The 14918-nt window shown below is 39.7% G+C and overlaps 1 protein-coding gene across 1 annotated transcript in view; it reads left to right on the top strand.

The window, feature by feature from the left end:
- pth1r (parathyroid hormone 1 receptor) overlaps positions 1 to 14918 on the top strand; it is a gene marked incomplete at both ends in the record, with an annotated part of 38156 nt that continues 23238 nt past the window's right edge. The window contains one exon of the mRNA XM_079173681.1: positions 1 to 69. Within this exon, the coding sequence (XP_079029807.1) occupies positions 1 to 69 (69 nt within the window). The remainder of the gene's footprint in view (positions 70 to 14918) is intronic.

Here is a 14918-nt window from a genome sequence, read left to right as displayed (position 1 = left end):
ATGGGATCCGCTCTGCTCCTCCACAATCTGGACTTTCTTCTCATCTCACTCCTGAGTGGTTTATTTCTGGTAAGTCTTTTTTTTGTTCATCCATGTAATAACCGACATGTTATTTTAATGTTGCATTTGTGATCTGTGAACCAGTGGAGCCTTCTCTGTGCACACATCACTGACAGCTTGTCCGAGAGCAGCTGTTACTGCAACTGTTCATAAGTGTTTCACATAAGGAGATGTTGGGGATACTTTTTAAATCAGACAAAACGTGCATGTTGGTCATATCTAAAAAAAATCACTCTCAGCTTTTACATTTATAACATTTTTGCATCTCTTGGAAAAGATTAAGGTAAGGTGTTTGAGTTAAAGGGAAGCTGTTGACCTCCAGAATAAAAGACTGACAGAAATCAAAAGCTCTGAACTCACACATCACATTCACACCCTCTCTGTGCTGCACATCACACTTCTTGTGGAATTGAAGCCAGTGAATACAGGCCTAATTGTCTTGTATCGACACTCGTATTGACATATTGGACTGGGTGCACAGGGTTGTCCTCAAGCTGCTGTGATTGGTGATTACGCTTTTGTTCCATTGAATGCATCTTCTCGCAGTTACAACAACACAGTGTTTGTGTGAAGCAGCTCCCGGTAACCTAGTTCCTGTAATAGGCAAGGCATTGTGTTTACTACGGGTTTCAAGGTCTCACCTGACTGAACCCAAGCAATTCTTGCAGTCAGAATGGGTGTAAATAATTAATTCAGAACTCATAGCGCCTGAACAATTTCACCTCACTGATTCACATCACTTTTGCCCGACATTGTGATTTATAATTGCGCTCTCAAATATTGCCATAGCTGTATCCAGAGGGACTGCTGCCCACACACACATACACACATACACACATACACACTGTACGGGCAGAGCAGCACACCAAGTTGGTTCTGTGTGTTTTGGCTGAGGCTGTTGTGCATTCAACAGGCAGTTCGCCCAGGCTCTGAGGTACAGTGCATTTTCCCAGTGATGTGGTCCATCACTGTACCGCAGTGGACCTCGAGGCTCATTGGTTCAGATGGCAGAGGAAAACAATTATAACATTGCTGTGTATTTATAGCTAATTCAACATTCAGTCGTTAAAAGGTTCTGTCTGTGCATGGTGTTTACCCGTTTTTTTTTAATTTTGGTGTTTGTTTAGTCTTCTTCTCCACAAAAAAAGTAAATTTTTTTTCCAAACTGTGACCAAACCTTAGATTTCACTGAAAGCCAAAGCTGACAGTGGAAAGTGTGTGTCTCTGTTTAAAGCAATAATACATTTTAAATTGAGTTGTCAAACTACAGGACTCTGACATTTTCCAGAGACTCTGCATGAAAATGATGATATCAAAGGTATCGTAGATACAAATATTTAGGGATGCACGATCCAACTTTTTTAGTCCCGATAACTGGGCTTTGGGTATCGGCCGATTAAGGGCACCGATCTGATACAAGTGTTAAATTAATAAGAACAAATAAATACATATATAAATGTACTGAATAGTTATTTATTATTAAAACAATAAATCGTGCATCAGCAACTTGGTAAAACAATTGTAACCCTTTTTAATGTGGCAACAATTTGGTCAAAACTTAAACAGGAATTAAAAATTCAGTACATAATGTCGATAGCATATGAACATAGAATTGAATTTAATAGAGTCCGTATCTGATATCTGTATCATTGCATCCCTGCAAATATTCACCAACAAGTTGAGGTGGGTGGATCCATACGTGGTATCCAACATTTTTTATCTGAACGATACAAGAACAAATAGAGAATCTCTCCATTGTGACACCATGCAGACAAAGCACTACCTCACAGAGCCTTCGCTCAGTGTGAATGAATGGCTACCTCACTTACTCAGTTATTACATTAGTAAGCGGAAGCACTGCTTTCAGGAACCTTTGTGAGCATTTCATTTCTCCCTCATGACTGTGTTTTTCTCCGTGATGACTTGCATGTGTCTGGGTTCTCACTGGATGGACTAGAGCTGTATCTGTGTCTGTCCAATATCCAAGCATTATGTCTGCACTGGGAAGCCTGTTATGTTTTGTAACGCACGAGTCAGTTTAGTCTAGTTTTACGAGACGTGGAAAATATTTGTTGACTTTATCCAGAACTTTTTTTTTTGCCGCGAAACAGCGGCTTCTCAGTGTGGTTGAAACGTCTAGATTAAGTAGTTTAATCTCTGTTGTGTTGGACCTGAATACTTAAAACCACAAGATGACGATTGTAGTCTACAGTTTCATCAAAATGTAACATGAAATCATTTTTTTATTGTAACTCACTTCTACCTCGAGTTCATCATTAAAAGCCTTTTCAGTTGATGTGTCTGAAAAAAACACAAGAAACACCCTTGGAATAAAGTTTCAGAGCAGTGCTATCCATCTCAAATTTCCCTGAATGGAATTTCATAACTGAGATTAGAGTGCGGGATAATCTGATCTCTGTCTCTGGTAATTAGGGGCAGCAGATTACTTCTCACTAATTCATGTGAACTGCTGGTGCATTTGTGAAACAGGCTTTAATATTAAAATTATTTTTTGCATGTCCTGTTAACTGATCTCTAGTATGACATATAATATTTTTTTTCCCGCTTTTATCCAAGTTTATATGAGTGTATCTGAAGGAGCAAGAAATGAAGCATCTCCTTATTCTCTTTGAATTAGACTTACTCTGCAGCGTCATACAGACTTATTTGCCATAAACATGCCCTAATAGGAGATGATGCAGTTGACTCTACTCTGTAAGGCTGAGTGATAATTATAGTCATAGTTATAGTATCAGTATTATTCTTTATTTTCTCTCTATGTAAACATATTGCATCAAAATGCTCATATTAATTTAACACATTTCAGAGACTCAAATACCTCAAAGATTTGTTTTTATTATAAGATTCTATACAAAATCATTTGACTCAATAGGGCATATGAGGTGAATCATTCTTAGTTCCAATACAATTTTCCTACGGCTGTTTTTAATCTCATACAGGGTTTTAAAAGGAAATGCTTGATGCTTAGACTTTTTCGATCGCAAAACCCTGTCTGACTCCAGCTAATTGACCTTTGATGTTTTCATTTACTCAGGGACTTCAAACTGTTTGGTTGTGGCCTTGATTTTGATTCCCCCTTTGATCACACCCCATTAGGACATAGACGGACAACAAAGCCCTGCCAGGATCAATTGGCTCACCTTAATGTGTATTTCTGTCAACTGGGTATCATTTCTTCCCCTCCACCAGATAGACCTCCACAATTGGTGTTTTCCGCATTCTAAGGGTTACTCTTTGATTATGATTAGTTTGTGTTCTCATTGTTTGATGCATGGCCAGGCTTTATATGGTGACCTTTACTGTTCCTAAGTGGGAGAAGAGAAGCATTAGGAGGTGCGTCAGCAGTGGTTTGGTATCAAAGGGCCAGAATTACCAGGATGTGTTGCGTTCCTTTAACCTTTCAAAAGCACAAGATACAAATCACCTTTTTTGTGTTCTTTTCTTTTCTCCTCTCCCACACAATGAATAGATCAGGCTTCAACTAAGGCTTATTTTAAAGAAATCCATTTGAGCTGGGCTTTTACGCTTGGCTTAACCAATCTCCATTGATCTGTGAGCGTCAGAAAAGCTTTTACCGTATTGACCGTCGTCCCTTTTGCAAGTTGCCTGTTCATTTACCAATCAGAGCCCACTGCTCATGTAAATAATGAAACAAGTCTTAACACAGTATATTTTCTTACTTTATCCTTTTAGTTCAAGTAAAGCAGCTGAGGATCCATGGAGGGGAATGCTTTTTGTTGATTAGCTTGAGCAAATTTGAGCCCTCGCATGGCAGAAAGCTGCAGTTTAGGCCAAGAAAGGACTGGCCATCTGCACATCTCCACACCATAAAACAAACAGACAGACGGTAAAAATACTCATGACAATCAATCTAGCATGTGGGCTCACAATCAGCATCAGGAATGCATTTTAAAGCCAACGATGCCATATTTTGGAAAGATGAATGTATCCGTGTCCAAAGGGGATCAAGTAAATAAATCATTATGAACTGAATTCTTTTGTGACATTCCGGTACCTTTTGGTATTTGTACAGTGACTATATATTGTGATCAGCTTTGCCTCATTGCTTGTACTGTAATTCTTGCCTATTGCTTAACATTACTTTGGTTTGATAGCTGTGACACTGGTCAGCGTCACAGACAAAACAGGCAGTGGGCTTGAAACTGGCCCCAAGATAGTTGTGACATTTGACTCTGATACAAATCTTTCAGGTCCCGCCTGAGGGACAGGATGAAGCATTTTTTCAATTCTTGCTTTAATTAGGCGTAGAGGTAATGAACTCCCACTGTCTTTCCAAAGTGCAGCTTTCTATGCTGATAGTATCTGGTTGTTTGATGCATTTGTGAGTTTATTGTGTACGCTTCAATGCCTGAGCTCACTCAAAACGTCTCATAGTTATTACTCTGGCGAAATGAAGGTTAAATAGAATAAAAGTTGGTGGATCTCTCATATATTTATATCATCATATTAGACTGTTCTTTGTCACAGAATTAAAAGTATGCTCACACCTCCCTGATTTAAAAAAACAGAGCCCAAAGTGCTATGAACCACCAGTTGAATGATGAAGCTACTATTTTAGCCGCTGCCCGTAAAGCAATATGATATAATACAGCTAGCGAGTCGGGCTTGGCAATAAATCCATATAACTGTTTAATCGATCTAGCCGATGACATTCTGCAAATTTCTGTTGTCTTGAGCAAAGTTTTCAAAGTGTATGAGCAGTGAGACTGAACCAATAAAAACAGTGACATTTTCCACACCAGTTACTTGTGCTAATCCCAGTTTGGACAGTGGGTTCACGTTATTGCGCCGCTAAACTGGATGAGACGATTGTATGATGTCACTCCTACCAGCTGTCATCTTTTGGGCCCTGTTGTTACTGTTTGAAGTGTTTAAAAAAAGACCAGCTCATTGTTATATTAAATAGTGGCAATCAGATTGCAGAATTTTACCATCCTTCCATCTATTTACTATCCTCTTGTTTGGGGACGGGTCATGGGGCAATGATTTTGAGCTCTTCCTGGGGAGGCGTTCCCAGGCCAGACAGGATATATAATCCTCCAGCGTGTTCTGGGTCTACCCCGGGGCCTCTTACCAGTTGGACATCTTCTGGAAAACCTCTAAAAGGAGGCGTCCAGAAGGCATCCTGATTAGATGTCCGAACCACCTCAGCTGGGCCCTTTCGATGTGAAGGAGCACCGGCTCTACGAGCTCCCTCCGGATAGCTGAGCATCTGACCCTATCGCTAAGGCTGAGCCCAGTCATCCTACTATGGAAGCTCATTTCGGCCACTTGTATCCGCAATCTTATTCACCCAAAGCTCATGACCATAGGTGAGGGTGGGAACACTGCGGCTCATCTTGCTCTTCCCAACTTTACGATCAGTTTCATAACAAGTTGCTAAAAAGAAGCTAAAATTACACATCATTACATTACTTCCTGTAGGCCGACGCATGTGTTTGAACTCCTAAAACGCGCTACTTGTGATGAAATGATTTATCCTACTGGTCTTGGGTTTGTGGTCTATATGATTAAAGGTTTTTTCTGTCATACTCGGTGTATAAAATGTACCCAGAAACAATATACATGTATCACATCCACAGGCTGGATGGGAGTTAACGGTTCTATGTATAAGGGGTCACAGCAGGTCAGGAAAGCTTTTAAAGTTGTGTTTGAGGTATAATTATGGATATTGCTTTAAACCACTTGAAGCTAACAGCTCTGGGGAGACACTTGCACTTACTTCTCGAGTGAAATGTCACATCATCGAGTCACTATAACACACCAAAAATAACATGTTTACACTCTCAGCTTTGGGAGTACCATGTATTTGTTGGACTATGGAGAAATAGAAATCAGCAGTAGTATATTAAGCTGAAGGTTTTGAGAGGGAGTATTCTGGTGCACAGATGGTATTCATACCCACCTTGGTTCAAATGTAATTTCTCCATCCAAATGAGATTATGTGGTTGGCAGACTGCCTGTTTTGCTATGTAGTTTTACAGCCTGTATACTGTGGATTTAAGCAGCACGGAGGTGTAAACCCTGTATCAGCAGCTGTACATTGCTTGTTGCTGTAGATTGTGAGTCACCCGCTGTCGTCACTGGTGCGTTAACATGTTTGCCCAAATTTTCCTGGGATCAGCATAGGATTCAGCTCACAGAGGCAACTTGTAGTGGAAAATACCCTTCACACACATATCATTATGCACTGTATTTCACTGCAGAGCGTTACAGTAGCTGAGAGGATTCCTGAGATAACTGCAGAATAATCTAATATCTCTTAAAAACGCACACATCTTGTGCCACGGTTATCTTCTTTTTCTTTATTGACTGACACATTGCTCAGTTTTTAGAGGGCCTGTGAGTCAGACTCATAACGTGTGTGTTAATAGGAGAGTCTTCAGTTTCACCAGCATGGTAAGGTTATACCATGGCTGTGTTTGACTCAGGAAAGGGCTTGTTTTCTTGACTTACCGTGACCTTTGCTTTTTTTTCTCCTTCTTAGCTTTTCCACTTGAAAAACGGTAGAGTATGTGTAACTCAATGCCACTTTCACACCTCGCTGAAAAAGTTACACTTCTTACAGATATTTAATGGCATGCCTCCCCCTATGAACCTCAGCATTTCATAAAGATCTGCTGTTTGGCTGGGTACGAGTTTGAGCTGGTGGCAACATCAAGCTATTTTTTTTTCTTAACCTTGAGAACTTGAGCACAGGACAAGTATCATCAGCAGACTTCATGGATTTAGAAATTGCCCCCCCACCCCCATGCCTATTTTTTGTGTGGTGCATTCGCTTTTCCTATTGCGAATGGGAATGTCAAGGCTCTGTGTAACATCAGCTTATAAAAAAATACTATACAATATGATATTAATATTGATTTTATAGATATTATTATATGACACAGGCCTTTATGTTTATATAATACTTACAACGACCTCTTGCTCTGGTGCGAGTGGGTCTCAATGCTGTGTAGCGAGATGAGCCTCCTGAATTTGCACCCACGATGCTGTCAAAACTTTCAACGCAGCCTTCATAATTCTCTACCAGGAAGGAGTCTGAAAAAACTCAAAGAGAACCCCCCCACCCCCAAAAAAAAACCCAAAACAAGACGCACAAGACATTTCAGCTTCGCTCGGTAAGACTAGTCCTGTGAGAATAGAGCTTTAATGATGCCTTTGAATCGGCTTGTTAGCACCCGGTGATCCTGTGAATGATTCATCTTGAAAACAAGCATCAAGCATCGGTTTGACAAAAATCTGTGAAAGCAAAGGAGGCTTTATTTAATGAGGCCATGGATGCTTTGGTAGACTACATCCGACACTTTCTCTCGCAAACCTTACTTTATTTTTCTCATTGTGGACATGTCATGAGTGAAATTAGTTTTTTTATGAAGACAGACAGGTTCCAAGATTCAGCTGAATACTCCAGACATGCTGTACGTGGTGATGCTTATCACGGAGAAGTTGAAGCCCCGTCCACGTGTCAAACATTTGACACATTTCAGAGTGTCAGGCTGCCTCTCGTCTTGTCAGTCGTTGATAAGATGTCCTGACTTCCACCTTCTTGCTGAGCATGTCCAATTTCAACATTATTTTCACTCAAGCATTGCACCAAGGTACTCTTGAAATAGCAGTATATCATCACTCAACAAATCAAAAAGTCATGGCCCAACTGATTGATTGCCAGCGGTGTGATAAGTTTGCGTCCTATGTGGTCCTATTTCATCAGTTACCTGCTGTATCAATATTGTGGTGCAGACTTCCTTGCAGGCAATATGCTTGGAATCTCAGAGTACCTCAGTGGAGTTGACATGTGAAAATTCTCAGCTATGTAGATGCCTTTGCTGTTGACCCATGGTCAAGCTCAGCCCTACCCCCACTGTTGGTGAAGGGATTGAGTTTCAAATATACAGAAGCTCTTGGACTCATTACTAGTCACTTAAATGCAACACAGATTGAGTTTTTATTCAATCCCGAGTCAATTCCCGAAATGATCGGGAGCAGGGAGAGTAGGATTTCACACATCTGATCCAGTTGTTTTTATGCAATTTGGAAGCAGCTCAAATCTTGGGCAGGAATACTCCCCCGGCACATGGCTTATGGTTGAAAGGAGGCCAAATTTCTGAAAAAGGATCTTTATTAGTTTCATTGCAAAACTGTGGGGCTTATGGGTTTGTAAGTATGCACTTCACAGCTCCAATGTTTCCAGCAATAAGTAAGAAATCCTCACACTGCAGTACAAGGAAAGTGCGACATTTAGCTGGACTTTCCTGCATTAGCTCCATGGCATTTAAAACACTAGACAATGAGAGCACAAACTCTGAACGTGGTTGCAAAGTTAGAGTTGTCATTGCAGATCTTTAGTTAAAGTGCTGCATATGAACTTACTAGGATTTTTTATTCATGTTTAGGACTGACATTTAGTGTAATGCTAATTGTGTATTACGGTCAGGTAAATTGTTAATCCCAAGTGTTATCGCAAATATTTTTGCATGAGTTCTTCCTCCAACATTAGAAGATCATCATCAGTCAAAGTTCACCATGTCTGTCCCTGATAGACTGGTGACATGTGTGTTGGGACAGGCTCCAGCCAACCCTGTGGCCCTGTTCAGTAGTAAGAAATTGAAGAATCCGTAGGTGAGTGAATAAGTTAATGAACAAATTATTAACACAACATTTTTGCTTGATTATAATTGAGATTTCTGTATAAAATTGGTTGTGTTATTTTTGTTTTAATATTGAATTTCACAATTTATCAAAATGACCTATTTGACTCTCAAGCTGGAACATTCGTTAAAGCTTGTGGCTTATTTCTTCAATGATTGTTATTGCTGATGTGGCGTGGTAGTTTTTGGAAGAACCCGAGCTTTGTGTGGAATACGTTTATTTCATGTTATATTATTGATGATGTTTTTTCATGGATAATTGGCATCATGAGAGCTTCAGTAGAGAACCATAAAAGCCTAAATCTACATTCAGCACGTACTGTTATAAATATTGAAGGCTACTACATCGGCTTGGAGGATTGCCATTCTTTTTATTCCCACAAAGTTTTACAGTGTCACATCCACATTCTACTGGTTCAAATATATAGACATCTCATACATATTTAGACATATCATAGATTGCCAATATTAGTTGGGATACTGAGGCACTTTACTCCCTTGTACTGTTTACTGCATGTGTCTAAATGTCCTTTAAAACCACATTCACCATGTTTTTAAGGATAAGGATGTTTATTGTCATCGTAAAAACATACAATGAAATTAAGTTGGCGACTCATCAGTCAGTACAGCAGCAACAAGGCCGTAGTTATGGCCCTGATTAAGATGGGAACATATTCCAGCTATTACTTGTTAAGGCCTTTGCACAGCGAGTCGTGACAAAGAATTGACATGAATATGGAGCTAGCTATCTCAAACCAAACTGTCACCGGTTGAGTTGCATTGTGGGTAATGCAGGCGCCAGGTTTTGACAAGGAAGAAGAATGTAGAGAATCAAAGAGGATACATCTGGTTGTGCTGCTCTGATTTCGACAGAATTTAAATGTTGGGGTAATGAAGCTCATTTTGTGTGACAAGACAGATGTTGTGTTCTCTGCTGTGAATTTGAAAGGGATTGCAAACAAGCACGCATGGTGAAAAGCTCAGAAACTCTGATACTTTATGATTCTTTGATGTGTCAAGAATCAGTTTGTCAGTTCACCACTGTTTTAAACCGTTCACAGTAGATTAAACCGAGGAACTTCTTGTCAATAGGCAACAGTGCAAACAATCAGCTTCATATCTGGCATAAAACAAAAACATTTTTATCATTTAGTGCATTCAGATGTTTTTTGTTTTAGTGCTCCTTTTTAGTGGCTGATGTTCAATGTGGATTCACTTATACTGCGTTACTGTTGTGTTTACAGTGAGCTGAATGTGTGATATCGACTTTCAATGTTGTTAATCTGTGCACACTGTTTGCCTTTCACTACAGACTCTGCCTTTTACCCAGTTCAAGCCATTTTCAGTCAAATAAAAACATGGTTCAAAGCCCTCAGCACCAGCGACCTTGTAGTAAGTGGAGAGTGGAAAGCTCATGCTGACAGGCCAGTTGCAGGCCTTTCAGTAGGAGCACGCCATGAACATCCTGATCATCCCCCCATGTGTGCATTAACAGTTGTGTCTTGAATATGTATTGAATCCTTTCAACGCAGTCATTATATGATGTTTATTTTTATCTTTGTAGTTAATCCATTAATGGCTCAGCACATCATTATGTAGTGTCTTTATAGAAGCATTTATGGAAGAACAGCTTTCTATAGTCAGCAGGCCTGTGAGCAGCATTCTACAAGTAATATTAAAACAGGACAATATAGACAATAAGTACATGGTTCCCTTTATTTATTTATTTGTTGTACAATGCACAACAATGTCCTCAATGCTTAATAGCTTGTCTTTCAGAATGTTACTTACTGAATGTCGTGTGAATGCTTTTTCCTTGAAGTCACGCTGGAAATGATGGCGCGTGTTATTTATGTTAACCCTTACAGCATTGCTTTAGGGAAAGACGCAACATGCAAGTTGTAAATACCACTTTGAAGGTCACAGTAACGTGGTTACTATCATGTTTTATTCATTTGTAGCCATCAGAAAAATATGTTGATGAGTAAAAATATTAACCCTGCGCTAAAAATGAATTGTAATACATTTAATTAATTTGACAAACTTCACTAATGATTCTTAATACAAATAATGGTTGTCAGTTTATTAACATGTAAATCATTTTCTTTGCTGTTCTAATCATTTAGAGAGATGATTTTGACCTTGCTTGATGATTTTGAATAGTCTTTGTGCTTGAAGCTACTCTGAAAAGCACCTCAATCAAGGTGACGTAACTGCACAGGTTCACTCAGAGCAGCCTCTTCAATAGGGTGGAGTATTAGAGAACAATGAGAGACACCTTGAGGTGATTAAACAGTGCCTAATTTGTCTGCAATTTAGAGGCTTTTATTAAGAAGGCAGTCACAATTAGAGGTCTTATAAAAACAGTGTCCTTGTCCTAGGTCTTAGCAGGCAGCAGGCAGCTTGGTGCCCCTCCGGTTAAAAGAGGATAAGGCTGATTGCTTGGAGCATTGCCCTCTAAACGTGTCACCTTTTTGTGCTCAGCTCCTTCTTCACTCAAATGTTAAACCACGTCCACAGCACTGATTGCTGTTTGTGCTCTTGCTGGTAATGGCACAACATGCTTGCTGCAGAAATTATTTTCATCAGTTTTCCTGAGGTCAGAAGGATAAGTGTTGGCACATTGGGTTCTGACTTTAACACGTGCCTAATTGAGCTCAGTCTTGCTGGTCCAACTCGACAAATTCTTTGCACGTGAACCCCCTCCGTGCAGCCGACTGTCTGTGCTCCGGTGTTGACCCTTGGACATACAGTTCCACATAGTTTTCTGGTTGATTGACTTAAGTTTTACCCTGATCTATCAGGCACCTGACTTAAAAGCACAAGATCAACCACAATGACTAGCTCTGATAGCTGTAGGGCCACGACTAATGACTACTTTTTCACTATTGTTGAATCTGCGTATTATTTTCTGAACTATCAGTTCATCATTTAGTTCATTAAATGTAAAAGTTGGGAAACATGTCCGTCACACTTCTCATAATTGAACATCTTCAAATGTTTTTTGAAATATTCAGCTTACTATCACGTGAGACAAAACAGCAAATCTGCACATTTATGAACATGAAACCAATGAATGTTTTGCCATCGGCATAACTGACTTGATCAGAATTATATTGTTATTTTTATCCTCTACATGTGAAAATAAGAGTCAAATATTGTTTACACTGTGTCTGCTGACGACCCAGTCTACAGGGCATATGGTAGCAAGCTTGAGCAAGTAGAGGGATCTGCCCACCGAAACTACTGATGGTGGTTGACTTGGTAAAGTGGAATATCAATTGCAAAACTCCCTGCGGGCATCTAATTCACAGTGAGATCGAGTGTTCCAATACTGAAACAAGGCTGTGCAATTGAAGCGGATTTGCGGCTAATTAAAAAGGCAGAAAAACATTGTTGGCAGCCGTGAAGACGCTGATGAGAATGAACAGAGACAAACCTTTGCAGACTGGAAACACCTCCTGAACCACCAAGTCCACCTGGCCCGGCAGTCAACTCCCTGTCATCATTCATTTATGAAAGCTGTTGTGTAAAAATAAATTACCTTTGGGAAGCTTTCAGACATTCTAAGGCTTATCCACTGTTTTTCTTGCATCAGTGTGTATTTTGGTGAACGTCTCATTTAAAAATGGATGAGTCCATTAGAAAGTACCTGCTGTCAACCCTGATACATTTTGTATAGCCCTACTTTCTGCAACCTCACCTATTTCATCTTCACAAGTAATCTGGGTCAAGGTGATTTGTAGGTATGTAATTAGCTCAACCAACAAACTTGACACTTAATTCATTATTACAGCTGATGCTAACAAATAGGAAACCTAAACTAGACACCATTTTGCGATGCTATCGCACCAGCCGGAACAACAAATCATCAACCCATGCACACACACACAGAGGGATGAGGAGAGGAGACGCTGAGCGCAGACAGAGGCGTTGTTGATGAATAGTGAAGCCAATGCGTGGTATCTTTAGTGTCTGGACACTTTGTGATTAACAGGTCGTTACCACGGCGTTGTCTGGTCTGGAAGTTGCCAGGTTTACATCCTAACTTTAATCCTTTCGCAGTGTGTTTTCTGTTCATGGAGGTTAATTGTGTCTTCGCCTAAAAATGTCTTATTCAGCATTCGGTTGTACTTAGCTCCCACACTCTTGTGTCACTTCTGGTTGCAATAAAACAAATTGGCGATGGCCCAAGCGCTGAATTTGAGGCTTCGAAGCCCATAAACCAATGGGTGATGTCACGGCGACAACGTCCACTTCAGTCGTACTCAAAACCGCCTCTGTGGTACGACAGGTGGTGCTACAGCAGGTGTCTCAGGGACCATATTTTGCCATAATGACACACACACAGACTCACAAGATGAATAAAACGCCAGCGTCGCAGCTTAATAATCAAATTTGAATGTCTCTTTCATGACATATAACGTTAGAATTCGTTTCTAAGGTTGCAAAATGTAATGGTCAGTTTTTTTTTTTTGTTTGGGTCCATTTCCTCTCATGATGAAAATCAACATGAATGAATGATGCTTCTGAATAAACACATCATCTCGTTTCATATGATTTAGAGGATTACTCCTGAGGTTGCCAAGCTGTGACTGAGAGGGTATCGCATGCCATTAATGCTACAGCTTGTGCAGTGAAACTGCGCAGTCTGTTACATTAGAGAAAAAAAAGCTCTTATGGATTATAAATCTACTTTAGAAAAATATATTTTTAACCTATGATCCTCAATCTATATATAAAAAATGACTAGATTTACATTTATGTAACTTATTGTCCAGTAGTCTGTCACAAATATATTAGTTGACACTTTTGTGACATCCATTAAGATATTATATGTCCTGTACATTTTATTGCTGCATAAGCATTAGTAGTTTTTAAGCTTCTGATGAAAATTAAAATGCTTCATTTGCATTGCTGTATTGGAGGAACGGCTCATACTAATACATATTAAATCACTTATGTAACGCAAAAATTGTCCTTTTCAATTTAGGAGAACAACACGATCACAGCTGCCTGGGTTCCAGGAGATGTATGCTGCCGCTCAGAGCACACACAATGTTTCCATCAAGGACAAAAGTGCTGTTCTTCAAGCTTACGACCAGAGCAGGGTATAATTAGGAACTAAATGCTGCTTTAACTCAGAATGTGGTCTGCAAGCATTTCCACAGGACAACCAGTCTTGTGGTTTGTGGTTTTTATCATCAAATGCAAATTGCACAGTTGAAAAGGAGTGGCACTGACTCATAGAGTTTAGAATATCCAGGAACCTCATCCGCTAAAACATTCATGCGGTGCAATATGTCAAAAGTAACATATTCGTGTTTTTTCCAGATAGTGGACAGGCCATTAAAAACAAGATTCAGCAGAGTTATAATTTTCTAGAACCCCCTATATTCCGTGGAGAAAAAAAAAAAACATACAGGAAAGTCCAAAAGCCCTTGGGATCAAATTTTGAATATATGCCAACAACAAGGAAGTGAATGTTAGCCTATGGTGTAAAGAATGGCAAATGACCAAAACAAGTACATAAAACAAACATTCAACTGTATTCCCATAATAGAGGCGCTTCACAGTGACCAGAGTAAATATTATCTGTATATTATTTATCATCCATGTGACGAAGTGTGATCTGCAAAGGAAAGTCTCACTTTATACGACCGTTTACCTAAAAATCTCATCCTTACTGACGGATCAGCTAACAGAGAGAGGCCTTATTGGGTGAAAATGAATAGGTTTGTGTTTCCAGATAAAATAGTAACAGAGTTGTAATCAGAGATTTCATATTGACAATCAAAACACTGCTGTAACAGGGGTGTGTGTCGACAGCTGTCTAAACAGTTTTTAAAGGAATATTCACCCACAAAATGACAATATGTTTATCGACAAAAGTATTTGAGAGCCAAATTTTACAACAGCAAAACTATATCCAAGCATCTGTTTACAAAACTTTACTATTTAAAACACTTTGGATTTTGTCCAGAGTCACACGGACGAGTAGTGTGCCTGCGCGAGCTTGAGACTGCGTTCGTTCATGTTGGCGATGAAGATGAAGAGGCTGTCTAAATCCCAACTGTTGTTTTGGCTCTCAGCCAGTGACTGACTGAGCAGAGCCAGCTTTTGGACATTTAGTGGTCCTCTAGTGCCACCATCAAGCTTGCCTTT

Source organism: Pholis gunnellus (assembly GCF_910591455.1).
Source record: "Pholis gunnellus genome assembly, chromosome: 14".
Classification (NCBI taxonomy): Eukaryota; Metazoa; Chordata; class Actinopteri; order Perciformes; family Pholidae; genus Pholis; species Pholis gunnellus.
Note: the sequence above shows the minus strand (reverse complement) of the source record. Positions and strands in the feature narration are given on the sequence as shown.